General features: G+C 47.5%; 1 protein-coding gene across 1 annotated transcript in view; it reads left to right on the top strand.

Moving 5' to 3' along the window:
• The window catches only part of LOC130122149 (WD repeat-containing protein 7), a 176,473-nt gene that overhangs the window by 52,718 nt on the left and 103,326 nt on the right, over positions 1 to 20,429 (top strand). Inside the window, exons 14-17 of the mRNA XM_056291190.1 lie at positions 4,869 to 5,102; positions 5,396 to 5,689; positions 6,262 to 6,458; positions 14,424 to 14,518. Of these exons, the coding sequence (XP_056147165.1) occupies positions 4,869 to 5,102; positions 5,396 to 5,689; positions 6,262 to 6,458; positions 14,424 to 14,518 (820 nt within the window). The remainder of the gene's footprint in view (positions 1 to 4,868; positions 5,103 to 5,395; positions 5,690 to 6,261; positions 6,459 to 14,423; positions 14,519 to 20,429) is intronic.

Raw genomic sequence — 20,429 nt, forward strand, 5'->3', positions numbered from 1 at the left:
TGTCTGCAGTTTCCAAGGCTAATTATTGTTCTGGTACCTCTCTCTCTCTCTCTCTCTCTCTCTCTCTCTCTCTCTCTCTCTCTCTCTCTCTCTCTCTCTCTCTCTCTCTCTCTCTCTCTCTCTCTCTCTCTCTCTCTCTCTCTCTCTCTCACATGCACACACACACACACACACACATGTGCTTCCTCGTCCTCTTGTTCTCTCTCTCGCTCCCCTGTTTCTTTGTCTGTCTCCTCATCAGTCTTCCTCTTTTATTGTCTCTCCTCATCAGTCTTTTTCTCCTCTCTTCTCTTTCCCTCTCCTTCCTTCTCTCTCTCTCTTGTGCTCTCTCCCCCCCTGCTCCTCTCTTTGTGTCTAATTATCGCCCCGCTCGCTCTGCTCCCTGTATGAAACGGGGCCGAGGAGAGTTCGGTCTCGCAGCCCGCCTGCCTCTCGAGCCAGACCGGCTGTCGTAGAAACCCGGACCTCTGCCCGTCCAGAATGAATGTGTTGAATGTGTTGCAGGGGCGCAGCTCCTCCCTGTGTGCTCCTCGTTCACGTTCCTCAGATCTCCTCCAGTGCTCCTCGGTGGTCAGGTCGGCGTTGTTCCCTCCCTGTGGGTTAGGCGGTCGCCCAGGGTATATACAGTGTTATTTTTTTAAGATTATTCTTTGTGGGCATTTTCTGCCTTTATTGGATAGTGATGGTTGAGAGGGAGACAGGAGGGCGGGGGAGAGAGAGGGGATGCAGCGCAGCAAAGGGCCCAGGCTGGATTCGAACCCAGGCCGCTGCAGTAAGGGCTAAGCCCTTTGTGGTACGCACTCTACATGGTGAGCCACCAAGCCCCCCCCCCCTTTGTAACAAACTTTCATCTCATCATCAGCCGCTTCTCTGGGGTTGGGTCGCCGTGGCAGCAAGCTAAGTTGGGCACTCCAGATGTCCGTCTCCCCAGCAACCGCCCTCCAGTTCCTCCTGGGGCGTTCCCCGGGCCAGATTGGACATGTAGTCCCTCCAGCGAGTTCTGGGTCCACCCCGGGGTCTCCCCCCAGTTGGACGTGCCCGGAAAACCTCCACAGGAAGGCGCCCAGGAGGCGTCCTGATCAGATGCCCGAACCACCTCAACTGGCTCCTTTTGACGCGAAGGAGCAGCGGCTCTGCTCCGAGCTCCCTCCGGATGTCCGAGCTCCTCACCCTGTCTCTAAGGCTGAGCCCAGACACCCTACGGAGGAAACTCATTTCAGCCGCAGAGAAGAGAAAATTGAGTTAATTAATGAAAAAATGGGGGGGGGAAAGATGTTGGAGTGGACTTGGGGGGGGGGGGGGGGGGCTGTCTTTGCTACAACGCCATTCACAAACATGGTCACAGCATCTGCTGTTTTTGGTTGTTGTTTATCATCTAATCCACATGGGAGATCCTGTCCAACTCTTGTTACACAAGTCTGGATTGTTGGTTTTTGGAAAAGGACTTCTTCCCCGGCATCTTGCAAAGTGGATCAAGTGTTTGGATCAAGGCTTTAAATGACAATTTGTCCACCGTGTGGATTGAAATGGCGGCATTTCTTAAGCTTTAAATGTCGCCACCGTGCCGGTACAAGTTTTCCATCGCACACTTTCCCCTTTGCAGGCTACTCGGCTGTTTTTTGCTAAAGCTCCTGTTAAGTCAAGTCAGTTTTATTTGTATAGCCCATTAACCCATCCATTATCCAAACCGTTTATCCTGCTCTCAGGGTCGCGGGATGCCGGAGCCTGTCCCAGCAGTCATTGGGTGGCGGGAGGGGAGACACCCTGGACAGGCCGCCAGGCCATTACAAACTTGCCTCTGTTATAATTGGTTGTGATGGTGCAAAATTTACACAGAACGTGAAATGTTTGTAATTCTCTTAAGGTACGCACTTTTGTAAATTGTGAATGAATGTTAGCCCATCGTTTATCTCTGCTGAAATGGACACCATCGGCATTATTAAATACCCCAGGTTGCCCCATTACCCCACCGTCTTCCGTTTTCATGCCCAGGCTTTTCACCAAAGACCTTTCAAATCTGTCTGAATAACCACTGGTTATTGTGTCCGGTCAATTGTAGAATTACTATTTTAATTTTTTTAGCCCCCCCCCCAACTGGGGTGAGCAGAGTGGATCCCAGGTTGTGGCTAGGGGCTGCCAGGCTTCACTGTCCTGCCCCGTCACCTCTTCCTGATCGCCACAGGGCTTTGACCCCGGATGTTTATGGGTTGATCCTTTGCGGGAGGACTTCTGCACATGACAGCCTTTTACGTGGAGAGGCTGATGCGCCTGGAGCAACCACGCGGTGCTTGGCAGGGGGTGGCCAGAGTCCAATGGCATGGAGAACCAAGACGATTGGGGACCACTCTCTGTTGTAGCCTTCATCCACCTTCACTGCCGTTGTGACCTGGAGACATCTTCCGCCAGTTCCGCTGTTGAGGTCTTTGTTGGCTCGTGCTTTGTCTGGAACCTCCCCCTTGACCTATCCGCCATGGGTGACCCTATCAGGAGCCAAGCTATTGTGGTCATTAGTACACATAAGCTGCCCCACCATGACAAGGTGGTGATCCAGGAGAAACTATTATAATAACACATCATTGGAAGTATGAAACCGACCTGTCTGACTATTGATCCCTAGTTTGTGGTCCTTGCTAGTGGATGAAGGATTCACCGTTAGCAAAGCCTTCTTCACAATGATAGTTCTCATGTGCTATATAGCGAGAATGAGATTGTCCAGTTGTGAATAATTGATATTCAAAAGATTCAGTTGATTCAATTGTGATACAACATGGGCAGAAGATGTGCGGATATTCTTGCTCAGTTCGGACCAGTGTTGCAGTGTTTATTCGGGGAAACCTTTCACACACAGTTGTATTTGTAGCTGATGTATCTGATGTCTTTCCGTTTGGGCTCAGTGGTTAGCACTGTTGCCTCACAGCGAGAAGGTCCTGGGTTCAAACCCCAAGCCATCCTAGGTCCTTTCTGTGTGGAGTTTACATTTTCTCCCTGTGTCTGCATAGGTTTCCTCCGGGTGGGGGGTGGGGGGTGGGGTTCCGGCTTGCTCCCACCATCAAAAAGACATGCAGGTTAGGGTTAATACTCCTGCCTGTGCCCCTGAGCAAGGCAATGGGAAGAGGAACTGGAGTTGGTCCCCGGGTGCTGCAGCTGCCCACTGCTGCTATACAATAGGCTGGGTTAAATGCAGCGAACAAATTTTGTTGTAACCTGGACAACGACAAAAAAGTGTCTCTTTTCTCACGATGATTGAATATGGAGGAGTTCATTGTTTGGTGTGAAGCCACTCTGTTCAAACTAGCATACTCACTTACTGATATGATTACAGTATGTAAACTATTGATATGGCCCTGTGATGGACTGGCGAGCTCTCCAGGTTGTCTCCCCACCTGCCGCCCAATTACTGCTGGGATAGGCTCCAGCATCCTGCGACCCCAATTGGGGTAAGCGGCTTGGATGGATGGAATGGATGGAACTATTGATACGGCCGGCAGCCATACCAACCTGTACCCTGGCTCTGCCGAATGACCGAAGCTAAGCAGGTGTGGGCTTGGGTAGTATTTGGATGGGAGCCCTCCTAGGAAAACTGAGTTGCTGCTGGAAGTGGTGTTGGTCCAGTAGGGGGCAGTCTTCCCTCTGGTCTTAATAAACAACAACAAAGAACCCCAATGTCCCAATGCAGTGACAGGGACACTGTGCTGTAGGAGACGTTGTCCTTAGGATGAGACGCTAAACCGAGGTCCTGACTCACTGTGGCCATTAAAGATCCCATGGCATTTATCACAAAGAGTAGGGGGTTCCCCGGTGTCCTGGCAAAATTCCCAACCTGGCTCTCTCCATCTGGCCACCTAATCACCAACCCCCCCCCCCCCCCCCAGTCCTTCTTCGCCACCTCAAGCTGATGTGCGGTGAGCGTTTTGGCGCAAAATGGCTGCCGTGCATCCCCCAGGTGGTGCTACACATCGGTGGTGGTTGAGGTGTTACCCCCTTCAGTGTGAAGCCCTATGGGTGTCTAGATAAAGCGCTATATAAATGTAATGATTATTATTATTACATGAATTCCAGTATTGATCCATAAGACATCCATTGTTCCTGTCAAAATGATTCCCAATAATGAATAAAGACTTTAAATAAAAGGACAAAAAACAGACCAGGCACAATGCTTTTCCTTCCTTCTAAGACTTACTTTGTGTGTGTGTGTGGGGGGGGGGGGTATAGCCGTCTCTTTCTCACTTACTCCCACTATCTCCCCCTCTGTTTTCCTCCATCTCCCTTTGTTCCTCGCTGTCTCCCTCCCCCTCCTGGTCTCCCCCCGCCCTCCTGTCGGCACGGCGGAACAAATCGTGTTGGTCATGACTGGTGTCGTTGGAGTCGCCAGGCCGCGCCATTACCATGTAAACAAATGAGGCTGCTCTACATACAGCACCACCCTGTGGTCTTTACTAACACAGTTAGCATTGAGCCGCTTATTAGCATCGCTGGCAGTTAGAGGGGATTGGGTGCATATGTTGGTGTAGGCGGGCTTTTAATGTTTTTAGGATGTGTGTGTGTGTCTGTGTATGTGTTGCATGTGCGTTTTGAATTGGGATCATTGTGAAATGAAATGGGAATCGCCGGTTCGAATCCGCACGTTACCTCCGGCTGGGTCGGGCGTCCCTACAGACACAATTGGCCGTGTCAGCGGGTGGGAAGCCGGATGTGGGTATGTGTCCTGGTTGCTGCACTAGTGCCTCCTGTGGTCGGGGGGGGGACTACCGTGATCCTCCCATGCAGTACGTCCCCCTGGTTAAAGACAGTGTGAGGGTGTCTTTGTGGGGCTTTTCCTGGTTGAGCGGCTGTTCATAGCACGTCCTTCCTTATTTCCTGTCTTCCAGGGCAATTTACCCAAATACTCCCACAACTCCTTGGTGGTCCAGGCCATGAAGACCAACGTCACAGACCCCGATATGCACGTCCTGTTCTTCGACGTGGAGGCTGTGATCATCCAGCTGCTGACGGAGGAGGCGCAAAGACCGAACCCAACGCTGGTCTCCCCAGAAACTCTTCAGAAGAGCCAGGCCGGGGCCGACAAGGGGGGGTCTTTCCTGGCAAACAAGATCTTCAAACAGGTAAAGAGTTCATGATAGACATTCTGGAAAAAACGTGATGATGATGATGATGACGTGGAGGAGGAAGATGGAAACACTAATAAAAAACAAAAAGTCTAAAAAGAATTAAAGGAAAAAAGGTGTAATAGGTTGAATTTAGGGTGCTATGGAATTTTTTGGGGGTGTGTTTGTGAGAAGTTTCTTTGTCCGTCTTGTTCTCCCCAACATTTCTCCTCCTCTCCTGGTTTCTTTTTCTACCATCTTTACTCTGCTCCTCCCCTTTCCTCCTCCTCTTCTCCTTCCTCTCCAACCAGGTCAAAGAGACCATGAAGGAGACTATCAAGGAGCACCTCCTGGATGAGGATGAAGACGAGGAGGAGGAGATGAGGAGGCGTGAGGAGAAGTCCAAATCCCTCAGTCTCCTGGAGTATAACCTGACGATGGACACCGCCAAGCTCTTCATGTCCTGCCTCCACGCCTGGGGCCTCAATGGAGCCCTGGACGAGGTCTGCCTCAATCGTCTGGGCATGCTCAAACCACACTGCCCCATCTCCTTCGGGCTGATCTCCAGAGGAGGCCACATGTCCCTCATGCTGCCCACATTTAAGGTGAATCTGCAAGCAGTCTCTGTCCGGTGTCTGCACCTCTGTTCAGCCCTGCCTAGCTGTCTCATGTCTGTCTGTTGCTTGTTGTCCGTCCATCTGTCTGTCTGTATTCATCGGTCTCTGTCTGTCTCTTTATTATTATTATTATTTCTTTCTCTCTGTCTGTCTCTGTCTGTATGTCTGTCCCTTTTCTTTTATTTCTCTGAGTGTCTTTCTGTTTGGGTCTTTTCCCGTTCCTTTCTTACCTCTCTGTATTGTATTCCTCTCTTTCTCTCTGTCTCTCTCTCTCTCCCTCTGTCTCTCTCTTTCTCTCTGTGTGTCTCTCTCTCTCTCTCTCTCTCTCTCTCTCTCTCTCTCTCTCTCTCTCTCTCTCTCTCTCTCTCTCTCTCTCTCTCTCTCTCTCTCTCTCTCTCTCTCTCTCTGTCTGTCTGTCTGTCTCTCGCTCTCTCTCTCTCTCTTTTTCCCCTCCATAAACATGTTAAGGTCTTGTATGGTGCTCAGTATGTGTGTTTATTGACCTGTTAAGCTGGGCTATATCACCGTGTCTTTACAGTCTCTCTCTGTCTCTCCTCCAGGAGTCTTTGCTGGTTCAGCTGTCCCTGGCTACAGGCAGGAAGTTGAGTCTCTCTGATATTGTTGGTAAGGGGACATATGGCGTCTCCAGGGCTGTCACCACCCAGCACCTCCTCTCCGTCATCTCATTGGCCAACACTCTGATGGGCATGACCAACGCCACGTTTGTTGGAGAGCACATGAAGAAAGCACCGGTCAGGTAAGACACACACACACACACACACACACACAAATAGACACAATAATGCACACAACGCTATTTCAACAGCCATTTTTTAAGTAGAATAGGACTCAAAATTACCTTTCCAGATCACTACTAAAGCAGGTTAACTAAATAGCCCTTTAACCGGCTAACCAACATTTAATTTTTGGTGATTAGTCATCCTGCATAAAACACAAAACAGCAAAATAACATCCATCCATCCATCCTTCCATGCATCCATCCATCCATTATCCGAACCACTTATGCTGCTCTCAGGGTCGCGGGAATGCTGGAGCCTATCCCAGCAGTCATTGGGCGGCAGGCGGGGAGACACCCTGGACAGGCCATCACACAGGGCCGACACACACACACACACACACACACACATTCACACCTAGGGACAATTTAGTACGGCCGAGTCACCTGACCTACATGTCTTTGGACTGTGGGAGGAAACCGGAGCATCCGAAGGAAACCCACGCGGACACGGGGAGAACATGCAAACTCCACACAGAGGATGACCCGGCACGACCCCCAAGGTTGGACAACCCCAGGGCTCGAACCCAGCACCTTCTAGCTGTGAGGTGACCATGCCAACCACTGCGCCACTGTGCTGCCACAAAATAACATATGGCAGTGAATTCTGTTCAGACTGCCTCACAGAAATTTGCACCAAACCTCCACAAAACTCATCCAGGTAAACCAGGAAGTACTGGTCAAACATCAGCCGGGACGTCCAGGTGGCGTGCCGGCCTATTCCATTGCCTACCAACACGGGGATCGCAAGTTCGAATCCCCGTGTTACCTCCCTACAGACACAATTGGCCGTGTCTATGGGTGGGAAGCCGAATGTGGGTATGTGTCCTGGTCGCTGCAATAGTGCCTCCTCTGGTCGGTCGTGGCGCCTGTTTTGGGGGGTGAAAAGAAGCGGCTGGTGACTCCACATGTATCGGAGGAGGCATGTGGTCGTCCGCAGTCCTCCCCCGGATCGGCGGAGAAGTGGAGCAACGACCGGGACGGCTCAGAAGAGTGGGGTAATTGGCCAAGTACAATTGGGGAGAAAAAGGGGGGAAAAGATGGAAAAGCCACACACCACATAAAGGTAGAACAACAGACGACAATAACACTGTTTGTAGTTTGAGCGGCATCGCTGCAAGTTTTGTATACGTGAGTTATCTGTGAGTTTGTGTGTGAGCAAGTTCTTGTGTATTCGTGTGTGTCTGTGTGTGTGTGTGCGTGTGTGTGCGCGGTAAAGACGGACAGCGAGAGGCAAGGCATGCAGGAGATTGTTTAGTCTGTGTGAGCTCCCATTGTGCTGTGAATGATTTAACGTGGGGAGTCAAAGCCCTGCCGCCATTAAACCACCATGACCATTTTATGAAGAACATGACCCCGACCCGATTCTACCAGATCTGGAGGTAGACTCAGAGAGACAAACAACCTGAAAGAAAGGGGGGGGGAAGGGCAGGTAGTGAATGCTAAAGAGAGCCAAAAAAAAAAAGTGCTCATAATAGGGTGAGAGATTGAGACAGAGTGAGTGAAAGACAGACAAAAATGACATGTGGGGAGAAAGGGGGAGGGAGAGATGGCGGGGGGAAAAGAGTGTGACTAGAGGAAATCATATTTTCATATTATTCAGAGTGTGCTCCAATTGTCGGGGCTTCATATTGCTCAGCCTCCCTGGGGAAGTCTACTCTAGGGTGCCGGTAAGGAGGCTCCGACTGATTGTCGAACCTCAGATCCAGGAGGAACAATCCAGATTCCGTCCTGGCCGTGGAACAACGGACCAACTCTTTACCCTTGCGGAAGTGCTGAGGGGGACATGGGAGCTTGACTAGCCAGTCTACATGTGTTTTGTGGACTTAGAGAAGGCTTATGACCGTGTACCCCGGGGCAACTCTGTGTGGGGTTCTGCGGGAGTATGGGGTACCGGGACAGCTGCTACAAGCCATCCGGTTCTTGTATAACCAAAGTGAGAGCTGTGTCCGCATTCTCGGCACAAAGTCAAACACGTTTTCGGTGGGTGTCGGACTCCGCCAAGGTTGCCCCTTGTCTCCGATTCTGTTTGTGATATTCATAGACAGGATCTCAAGGCGCAGCCAAGGTGAGGAGTGTGTCTATTTTGGGAACCTCAGAATTGCATCTCTGCTCTTTGCAGATGATGTGGTTTTGTTGGCTTCACCAAAACCCGACCTCCAGCGCCCACTGGGGTGGTTTGCAGCTTAGTGTGAAATGGCCGGGATGAGAGTCAGCACCTCCAAGTCTGAGGCCATGGTTCTCTACTGGAAGATGGTGGATTGTTCCCTCCAGTTTGGGGATGAGTTGTTGCCTCAAGTGAAGGAGTTCAAGTATCTCGGGGTCTTGTTCGTGAGTGAGAGTAGGATGGAGCGGGAGATTGACAGGTGGATTGGTGCAGCATCCGCAGTAATGCAGACGGTGTACCAGACCATTGTGGTGAAGAAGGAGCTGAGCCGGGAGGCAAAGCTCTCAGTTTACCAGTCAGTCTTCATTCCAACCCTCACCTATGGTCATGAGCTTTGGGTAGTGACCGAAAGGGTGAGATCGCGGATACAAGCGGCTGAAATGAGTTTCCTCCGTTGGGTGTCTGGACTCAGCCTTAGAGATAGGCTGAGGAGCTCGGACATCCGGAGGGAGCTCGGAGTAGAGCCACTGCTCCTTCGCATCGAAAGGAGCCAGTTGAGGTGGTTCAGGCATCTGATTAGGATGCCTCCTGGGCACCTTCCTTTGAGGTTTACTGGGCACGTCCAACTGGGAGGAGACCCCGAGGTAGACCCAGAACTCGCTGGAGGGACTACATGTCCAGTCTGGCCTGGGAACGCCTTGGGATCCCCCAGGAGGAGCTGGAGGACGTTGCTGGGGAGAGGGACGTCTGGAGTGCCCTAGTTAGCTTGCTGCCACCGCGAACCGACCCCGGAGAAGCGGCTGAAGATGATATGAGATAAAAAAAAATTCATTTATTGTAGTTTCATTTAGAGCGGGAAAGACACCCAAAATGTGGATTACAAGGAAAAGAGGGCGAAAGTAACAAAGGAAAGTAGATGGGAAGATGAAAGAGTCGGAGAGAGAGGGGGAAACGGGACCAGCTATGGGCAGGCGTGACGTGATATGGAAGCTGAGAAGTTCACGACATGAAAAAATAAAAAGACAAGAGGAGAAACTTGTGAAGAAGAAAGTTGCCACTGTCTTAGCCTCCGTCCTCCTATCCAGCGGCAGTGAATATTTGAAGGTGTTTGGTTTTTGGCTTTTTCATGTCCCCATCTCACATTTATGACGGCAGAGCAGTGTAGTCTTCTGTTCAGGGGATTGAAAGGAGCGCAGCTCTACTACAGCCGTTAGTATTTTAGTATTTTTCAGCACTACAAATAAATATATCCTCTCTCATTATTTGTTAATCTCAAGGCTCGGGGCCGCTGCTGATCCCAGGGCCTCTGCTACAGACAGAGAAGGAGGTGGATACCCCCCCCCCCCAAAAAAAAAAAACACAAAAAAGAGCAACTTTTCAATCTCTTCTCCCCTATGCAAACTTCTTTTTTTTTCCAGAACCATCATTATTTTTATTATATCAGGAGATTAACTCAGAGATTAGAAGTAAAGGATATTTAGTAGGGAATTGTGAATTGTGCGCTGTGAGGACCGTGAACCATATTTAAAGACCTACTGCAGAATTTATTCATGTGTATTTTCGATACAAACAGATTTTTCAAACAGAAATGTTTATTCAGGTGGTACAACCTTTATTTCCGAGAGCTGTCCATGTCGATACTCATGTTTTTGAATTGTGTCTCTAGACAATTCAGAGATGTTAGTTTTTATTGTTAGTTGTAGTTAAACTGGTATTTATTCATGCGATTCAGACAAATATATTATATCTGTATGAGCGCTTATGATATACTGAAGCAGCATGTAGGACTCAATCAGAAGATGATCCTTCATAAAAATTTTAGATTAGTTTGAACAGTTATTGTCTGTGAAGGCCCGTGAGAAGTTTTCAGATTACAAGAAAATCCTTGTCTGGGCTCAGCCTTAGAGACAGGGTGAGGAGCTCGGACATCCGGAGGGAGCTCGGAGTAGAGCCGCTGCTCCTTCGCGCGAACGGAGCCAGTTGAGGCGGTTCAGGCATCTGATCGGGATGCCTCCTGGGCGCCTTCCTTTGGAGGTTTTCCGGGCACGTCCAACTGGGAGGAGACCCCAGGGTGGACCCAGAACTCGCTGGAGGGACTACATGTCCAATCTGACCTGGGAACGCCTTGGGATCCCCCAGGAGGAGCTGGAGGGCGTTGCTGGGGGGAGGGACATCCGGAGTGCCCTACTCAGCTTGCTGCCACCGCGACCCGATCCCGGAGAAGCGGCTGAAGATGAGATCAAGAAAATTCTTCCACGAGCTTTGAAGCTAGAGTTCACTCATATATTTTACAAGTCAATTCTCTACTTATAAAAGTGTGATACATTTCCACATTAAAGCTGAAATATGTGATGGCCCTGATCGGGTCTTTTCTCTGGCACAGTGAGGACTACAAATCAGGTGTAGCAGCCATTGTGGCTGGTGTGCCAGCAGCTCAGCAGTAAACAGTTCCCACCCTTGTAAAAATGGATCCTGGGACCAAAGCTAACAGAGACAGTCTAATAAACTACAGCAAACGATATGGGAACACTGTTGTACAGTCATATTGATTATCACGGCCACATCGGCATCATGTTTCCTTTTCCCTGTTCGAGCAGGAACGTGTTTACCACTGCACCAGTGTTCATCCTACCAGGTCAAAAAAATTTGGCAAAGACGACGGTGTTATGTAACCTGACTCCATGGTCCAGACAGATAAAATGATTAATTATTAATGGGGGAAAATCCTGGATTTCAGCTTTAATAAAGATCATTTGACCTGCAAATTGCAAATAAAATTTTGCAGGGTTTATAAGTCATCATGACTTAAAGTGTAATTCAGCTGTACTTGACATGTTTTAATAATAATAATAATAATGGATTATATTTACATAGTGCTTCATCTTAACACCCAAAGCGCTTCACATCGAAGCGGGGAAATTTACCCTAACCACCACCAATGTGTAGCCGTTTTGCACCAGAACGCTCACCACACACCAGCTTACCGTGGGATCTTTAATGACCACAGTGAGTCAGGACCTCGGTTTAACGTCTCATCCGAAGGATGGCACAGTGTCCCCGTCACTGAACTGGGGCATTGGAATTTGATTATTGATGTTTTTATTAGAACCAGACAGAAGACTGCCCCCTACTGGCCCACCAACACCACTTCCAACAGCAACTCAGTTCTCGCGGGAGGTCTCCCATCCAAGTAATATCCAAGCCCACGCCTGCTTAGCTTCGGTCATTCGGCAGAGCCAGGGTACATGTTGGTATGGCTACCAGCAAGCAAACTGTTATCCATTTGAAAGCCATATAAAAGCTTTTTTCTTTACAGTTAATTACAAATATGCACTACTTCCTCAAAACTTGTAGCTCCTCTCTAACAATATTGTATGTGATGTAGTATGTTGATCTAAGGGGCATTTAAACTAATTTCAACAAAAACCAAGGTAATTTAGTTCATTTTGACGATTCTAATAATAATAATAATTATTATAATTATTATTATTCTGTCTTGGCAGTGAGTGTGTTGCATGGTAAACAATGTAAATCTAATTAAGATAGGTACGCAGGGTGTTATAGGTATGTGTGAGAACAGGACATACAACACAATAGCAAGGCAACGCTGGGCAGTGTAATGACTTTAAATCCATTCAGATTAGCAGATAACTGAATTATTAACTTTCTGTACCATCCGTTCTACTGACTAGCCAAAGGAATCTGTTCAACTTTGTTTCAGCACCTTAATTGGGTGGGTGTCAGTCTCCTGATGGGTCTGCACTTCATAATTATAGTGGTGTGTCCCCTGTGAGCACAACTCTCTTTCACACAGACTAGTTTTACTCAGATTGGGTCCTAGGCGGTGAAAAGTTAAAGAGTCCCTGCAATAAATGGTCCCATAACAGAGGCCATATAGCTAAATTGGTCCTTTCCTTCGCCAATGAGAAAGGTCTTCTCTTCTCCTGTCTTCTCTTCTCTTCTATTCCCTTCCCTTCCCTTCCCTTCCCTTCCCTTCCCTTCTCTTCTCCTTCTCCCATTCCTTTCCTGTCCTGTCCTGTCCTGTCCTGTCCTGTCCTGTCCTTTCCTTTCCTTTCCTTTCCTTTCCTTTCCTTTCCTTTCCTTTCCTTTCCTTTCCTTTCCTTTCCTTTCCTTTCCTTTCCTTTCCTTTCCTTTCCTTTCCCTTCGCTTCCCTTCCCTTCTCTTCTCCTTCTCCCATTCCTCTCCTGTCCTGTCCTCTCCTGTCCTGTCCTGTCCTGTCCTGTCCTGTCCTGTCCTTTCCTTTCAGATCATTTAGTCGGGCCGGACAGTCATTGAATGTTAGCGTGCTGTTGTGATGACATTCAGATATCGTGTCATGCTAGGCGCTTTCGGACCGGAGGAACTTTTTCGTAGTTCTAAGAACTGCTAGAGGAACTAGGAACTTTGATGGTGTCCACACTGCAGGATCTGGGAATCACCGAAGTTCTTAGAACACCGTTTCTGGAGAGGTTTTTAGCTCCTTCCTCAGGGTCGGTTCTCTCCCAGTACAAGAGGAACCTTGAGTGCCAAGTTTACAGCATAGCGTTCTATTCCGTTGTCTACCAACACGGAGATCGTAGGTTCGAATCCCCGTGTTACCTTCGGCTTGGTCGCGCGTCCCTACAGACACAATTGGCCGTGTCTGCGGGTGGGAAGCCGGATGTAGGTGTGTGTCCTGGTCGCCGCACTAGGGCCTCCTCTGGTTGGTTGGGGAGCCTGACCGGGGGGGAGGGGGAACTGGGGGGAATAGCGTGATCCTCCCACGCACTACGTCCCCCTGGCGAAACTCCTCACTGTCAGGGGAAAATAAGCGGCTGGCGACTCCACATGTACTGGAGGAGACGTGGTAGTCTGCAGCCCTCCCCGGATCGGCAGAGGAGGTGGACCAGGATGGCTCCGAAGAGTGGGGTAATTGGCCAAGTACAGTTGGGGTAAAAAAAGGGGAGTAAAATGTGGTATTATCGTGTATAAAATGTGGTATTGTAGCATATGTAAGCACATATGGTGATATATTTTGATATTGTGACTTTCCCTGTGGTTATTGTGATATTTCCCGTGTTGCCCATCGCTATCACTTGGTAGGGTCTTTAATGCCCTGAAAGTGAGAAAGGGCTAGGGATTTAAAATCAGTTCATCAGTTTTTGTTTTTTGTTGTTATAAAATGTGCTGTCCTGCTCATAAGCTAAGTTACGGTGTTGTAATAGATGAGGAAGTTTCCTCCTTCGCCTTGTTGATAGTTTACAAAACGCGGCACCTATACGTACCTTAAACGAAAGTCGGCTCACGCCGTTGACAGGAAGTGATTTTCAGCCGCCGGTCGGCGCCCGTGATGCCAGTTTTTGCACAGCGACTCAGTCTAAAAGTGATCTGTACTGTTTATTTCACCGGCGGAGCTCTTCGGAATAACTTGGTCATCACCTGTCATTTATTCTGACCCTATTGGATTCTGATTGGTTGACTTCCACCTCCTAAATTGTTTGTAATTGACACAGTAGAGGGGGAACAGTGTTTGTCCTACACTGTTAATGTTATTTATGAGAAAAACACACACACACACACAGAGACACACACACACCTTGTTGACCTGCACAACAGAATCTCAATAAGTCGGTCACGGGAAGCCGAGACAAGAGGGAAGTGTTTGTGCACGTTTGTGCGTGTGAGTGCGCGAATGTGTGTGTGTTTGTGTATCCCCCCCTCGTGTGTGTGTGTAACACCTGCGTCAGTGAGCGAGTGAGCCTCCCTCCAATCTCTCCTCTATTCTCTTCTCCTCCTTGCTCCTTAATATTTCATGCCCTCCTCTTTGTGTCTTGCTGCAGGCCTCCCAGACCCGGGACCCCTGAGACTCCAAGGAAGACGTCCGCCACCCCTCCCCAGCCTTCCAACCCGGCTTTACAGGCCCAGATCAAACAAGGTAACAACAAAAGGAGGCGCTTGATTTGGGCCCTGGGGCGTTTGGGGAGGGAGGTGAAAGAGGGAAGGGATGGTAACGCGGCCCACAGGCAGCAGGGCCTTATGATAGCACGAATTCACGAGAGGAGGCTGTTTTATTGTTGCCGTCGTTACCGGGGGGTCTCTCTGGGACCATTGTGGTGGGTTTGACATGTGGGCTATGGTGCTGCTCCTGCATCCAGTAAGAGTTTCGTACCTGAGATTGTTGCTCTGAATGTTTTCTGTCACCGGAGTTTTTGAAAAATGTATTTATCTATTTATTTATTGTATTCAGTGAAGCTTTAACCAACATGCAAACTCCGTTTTTAACTTTTTTCCTGGTTTACACTCAACTTCATTTTCACTCTCATACCTGGGACCTTTCCAGTACAACTAGAGTCTTATATTTAGGGATCAAAGAAGGTTGAATCAGTCCATCTGGATACAACGTTAACGTGGTATCCAGATGGACTGATTCAACCTTCTTTGGATACAACCTTCTCTGGATACAACGTTAACATTGTATCCAGATGAACTGATTCAACCTTCATTGGATAAAACCTTCTCTGGATACAACGTTAACATTGTATCCAGATGGACTGATTCAACCTTCATTGGATAAAACCTTCTCTGGATACAACGTTAACATTGTATCCAGATGGACTGATTCAACCTTCTTTGGATACAACCTTCTCTGGATACAACGTTAACATTGTATCCAGATGGGCTGATTCAACCTTCTTTGGATACAACCTTCTCTGGATACAACGTTAACATTGTATCCAGATGGACTGATTCAACCTTCTTTGGATACAACCTTCTCTGGATACAACGTTAACATTGTATCCAGATGGACTGATTCAACCTTCTTTGGATACAACCTTCTCTGGATACAACGTTAACATTGTATCCAGATGGGCTGATTCAACCTTCTTTGGATACAACCTTCTCTGGATACAACGTTAACATTGTATCCAGATGGGCTGATTCAACCTTCTTTGATTTTCTTACCTGGATTGTTGAGCAGGCATCAAGACACCTATTTATGGATGTTTTCGTTTTTTTAAACCATTTTTTCATTGCCACTTCCAAGTACAAATCTCTCAGTATCGGCCGATACCGAGTATTGGCCAATACCACAAATACTGGCCGATACCGAGTATTGGCCGATACCACAAATACTGGCCGATACCGCCAATCCGATCCATTACTATTGCTGAACAGTGCGGACTTAAAACTATTAGTTTGGAGTCAATGAGCAAAATAATTGATAAAGAATCTGTTTTTTTTTTTCCACCATTAAAGAAATGCAGGCTGCCATGTGCCAAAAGTGTAGTTGATCGAGCCGTTTTACTTTGCTCTATGAGCTGTTACCTATGACTTTTGGTAATTGATGTTCGTCTTGAGTAAAATCTCTGATTTCAATACTCAGTTTTAGCCAGGTATCGGCCCGATGTCCTGTACCAATAATGCATCCCTACTGACCAGTACAACCAAGATAAACTTACTCATGGCTTTTGCTAGTTTCCTGGAGAAAAATGTACTCCGCTCACCCGGTAACAGACTTTGCTGAGGTGCTGGAGCGGGAAAAAAAATCAGACTGAAGGGGAAGAGAAGAGCATCCGCACGCTCAGATCTGTGCAAGAATCTTTTTTTCTTTATTTGTAAGCTTTCCGTCAGAGACCTTCTTCAAGGCACGAGCCTTCTAAAAAAAGATTCTTGCACAGATTTGAGTGTGCAGATGCTCTTTTCTCGTGATATTTTCCTACAATTATCTTGATTAAAATGTATGAATGAAAGCTTTAGATTGGGCTACAGTATATTTTGTGGTGTGTAGTGTAACAGAATGTAAATACGTCTTTGCAGTTGCGTTTGCAAAGTTTAAACTTGTGTAAAAAAATTAATATTATATCCATTTTGTTACAGAACACAAGCTAGAATGTAGCGTCCATGTTGGAGAAGTTCCCCAGTGTTCATTTCTAATTACCAGATCAGGGCTTACCACGAGAAATCGATATAAAACTGCTCGATTCTGTCTTTTTCCACACCAGAAAGACATAACATGTAAATCAGTTCTGTCCAGTAAACATGAAGATACTCCACAGCGATCATATCAATCATTTATTGATCAGTTATTGATTAGAATAGCGTGTTAGCAGTTGAAGAAATGCAGATGCATCACTGCAAATGCGATGGTTGCTTCAAACTGGACGGGAAAGGTTTCAGAAAAATAAATCAAAAACCTTAAGAAAGAAGAGAAAGGAAACAGGAGGAAATGGATAAAAATGGAGAAGTCACTTAAACCTGAACTCACCTCTGTTTCACTGGAGGGGCCTTTTTCTCTGTTTCACTGGAGGGGTCATTTTAACCAGCTGTCTCCATCTCCCTCCCATACTGGAATAGCTCAATACACACACACACACAAACACACACAAACATGTATACAGGCAATTAGTAAGGCTGGACCTGAGTATTTGGATATTCGTTCATTTGGGTAGGTATTCAGTTTCAATTTTGGGATCCGGATATTGAGTTTTTTGTTGTTGTTATTGTTTTTTGTTTTTTTTATGTAGGCTGCCATCGATAAAGGCGAACTGCAACATAACGTTCATCAGCCCATTCTTGTACTATATTTATACTTTTTAATTGCACTGTTAAAATGTGGAAATGTATACTGTCTCAGCTGCGGCACCTCATTATTATTATTATTTTTTGGCAAGCCAGCACTTTTTATTCTACCCACCAACACAAAGTAAAACATAGATGCATTCATATGAAAGCAAAATGAGGCAAGAGATTCCCAGAGCTTCCCTGATCCCGGCTGCGGCGCCTGACGTCCCGCTCACGCGCAGCAGTGACGTCACGTCACGCTTCAGTTCACTTTGGCCGTTACCGGGAAGACAAAATGCCGAAGACCTCGGCTGTGTGGCAACACTTTAAACTGAGCGATGACAAGGCCAGATATGCAATCTGAAACAGTCCTACCACGGTGGCAAAACGAGCATGATAAATCACCTGGATGCTGTAAGTAGTAGGCTATTCTTACTACTACTACTACTGCTACTTTCGGCTGTTCCCGTTAGCCAGTATTTTTTTCCTAGGATAAATCTGGAAAGTTCCCGCCCTCAGGCGCTAGGATTGGCCAGATCTGCCTGTCAGTCAACTTTCCGGATTCATCCTAGGAAAAAAATATTCACTTAACCATACACACTGTTAAGTTGGCACAGTTAGCTTGGTTGCAAACGTGGCTAATGGCTAACAGTTAGCTAGCAAACGTGGCTAGGGTTAGGGTTAGGGTTGTTGCGCGTTCGCATTGGCCTTGACTAACAGACAGATCTGGCCAATCCTAGTACCTGAGGGCGGGAACTTTCCGGATTCATCCTAGGAAAAAAATATTCACCTCCCATTAGGGGTCGCCACAGTGGATCATCTGTTTCCACCTCTTCCTGTCCTCTGCATCTTCCTCTGACACACCAGCCACCTGCATGTCCTCCCTCACCACATCCATAAACCTCCTCTTTGGCCTTCCTCTTCTCCTCTTCCCTGGCAGCGCCATATTCAGCATCCTTCTCCCAGTATACCCAGCGTCTCTCCTCCACACACGTCCAAGCCATCTCGATCTCGCCTCTCTTGCTTTGTCTCCAAACCGTCCAACCTGAGCTGTCCCTCTAATATACTCGTTCCTAATCCTGTCCTTCTTGTCACTCCCAGTGAAAATCTTCACATCTTCAACTCCGCCACCTCCAGCTCCACCTCCTCCTCCTGTCTTTTCATCAGTGCCACTGTCTCCAAACCATACAAGAGCTGGTCTCACAACCGTCTTGTAAACCTCCCCTGTAACTCTTGCTGGCTGTTCTTACACGGTGTAAAACAACCGAGACTGTACTGGCTAGCCAACGTGGCTTAGCTCGTGTCTGTTGTCCAGTCGCCATTATCAAACTGCTTTTATCCGCCATTTAAAAAAGGTCTAAAAAAGCCTAATAATAATTTGTTATGGCTACCTTTTTAAAGGTATTGTTATGACAGAAATAAGCGAGTTGTGTATCTCTGTTTGACATGTTCTCTTGTAGGTTAGTCATGGAAAATGAGAACCGTGCGAGTTCTCCGTTTGTATCAAACAGCAGAAAGTTGAAGCGTGAAGTTTGAGTCGATCTGCCGTACTTCACATCGCAGGACTATTGCACACACGCACGTGAACACGCCACGCATACGTTACGGCGGTACATGATGACACACACGCTCCCACTTCCTCTGTCCCACATGTGGCAGGGGTGGTGTAACACGCGTGTTGGGGCCCCCCCAGAGCCATTGTAGCGCCGTAATGGGGGCCAGGCGTGACAAACGTGTGGACTCACCGGTGCCCACTTATTCACGCCACACGCCTATTCATGGCGCCTTTCAAGGAAACCGCTAGGGCATGACCTGAGTAGGAGCACGCCTCAGCCCGTGTGCTCGGGCCGGGTCGGTGGGTGTTGGCCCCCATTGTGATCTGTTAATGTTGTCCAGTGTTCAAGGGTGCCAGGGCCCCCAGCCCCTTTTTGTTATTGAAATTGGTGTAGAGGCCCTGATAATATACTGCACCCTTCAGAGAGAGAGAGAGAGAGAGGTGAGGGTGAGAGGACATGGTTAAGATCAAGAATGAAGTGATTTTTTTGAAAAACAGTTTGATAAAATTAAAGATTCAGTGACGGTTTACACCTCCTCTTCAATAGTCAAGTGAAAACATCCACAATCCAAAACCAAGAAGAAATGGCCAGTGTTTCTGTAAAAGTTGAAAACTGGAAAAAAAAAAGTGAAACCTCCATCCCTGGATGAAAATTACACACCTCCTCCTCCTCCTCCTCCTCCTCCTCCTCCTCCTATTCCTACTACTACTGCTACTTTTGGCTGCTCCCGTTAGGGGGCGCCACAGCGGATCATCCGTTTCCATGTCTTCCTGTCCTCTGCATCTTCCTCTGTCACACCAGCCACCTGCATGTCCTCCCTCACCACATCCATAAACCTCCTCTTTGGCCTTCCTCTTCTCCTCTTCCCCGGCACCTCCACATTCAGCATCCTTCTCCCAATATACCCAGCATCTCTCCTCCACACATGTCCAAGCCATCTCAGTCTCATCAAAGAAAGTTGAATCAGTTCCTCTGGATACAACATATCCAGATGAAGATGAGGCGTAGATGAGTGATGAAGCATATCTGTCGATAAACATTGTATCCAGATGAACTGATTCAACTTTCATTGATTTTCTTACCTGGATTATTGAAAATGCATAAAGACATCTCGATCTTGCCTCTCTTGCTTTGTCTCCAAACCGTCCAACCTGAGCGGTCCCTCTAATATACTCGTTTCTAATCCTGTCCTTCTTCATCACTCCCAATGAAAGTCTTATCATCTTCATCTCTGCCACCTCCAGCTCCACCTCCTGTCTTTTCATCAGTGCCACTGTCTCCAAACCAGACAACATAGCTGGTCTCACTACCATCTTGTAAACCTTCCCTTTAACTCTTGTTGGTTCCCTTCTGTTCTTATGGTTGTATCATCTTTTTAAGAGAGTGTTGAACTCCGCTTTCAAACATACAAGACGCTTTTCCCTCAACACAACTTCTCTCCATTTCCCACTGCGTAGTTTCCTCCTTCGACTTTTGAAATAAAAACTGCCAACAGTCGAAAAAAAGGTTGGCGTGAACACATGCCGAGTATCTCTTTCGTTCTTTCTTTCGTTCTTTCTTTCTTTCTTTCTTTCTTTCTTTCTTTCTTTCTTTCTTTCTTTCCTTCTTCCTTTCTTTTGTTCTTTATTTTGTTTTTGTTTTGTTTTTTCTTTTTCTTCTTTTCTTTTTTCTTTCTTCTTTTTCTTCCTTTCTTTTGTTCTTTTGTTCTTTTGTTCTTTCTCTCTTTTT

The sequence above is a fragment of the Lampris incognitus genome, chromosome 12 (genome assembly GCF_029633865.1).
Source record: "Lampris incognitus isolate fLamInc1 chromosome 12, fLamInc1.hap2, whole genome shotgun sequence".
In the NCBI taxonomy this organism is placed as follows: Eukaryota; Metazoa; Chordata; class Actinopteri; order Lampriformes; family Lampridae; genus Lampris; species Lampris incognitus.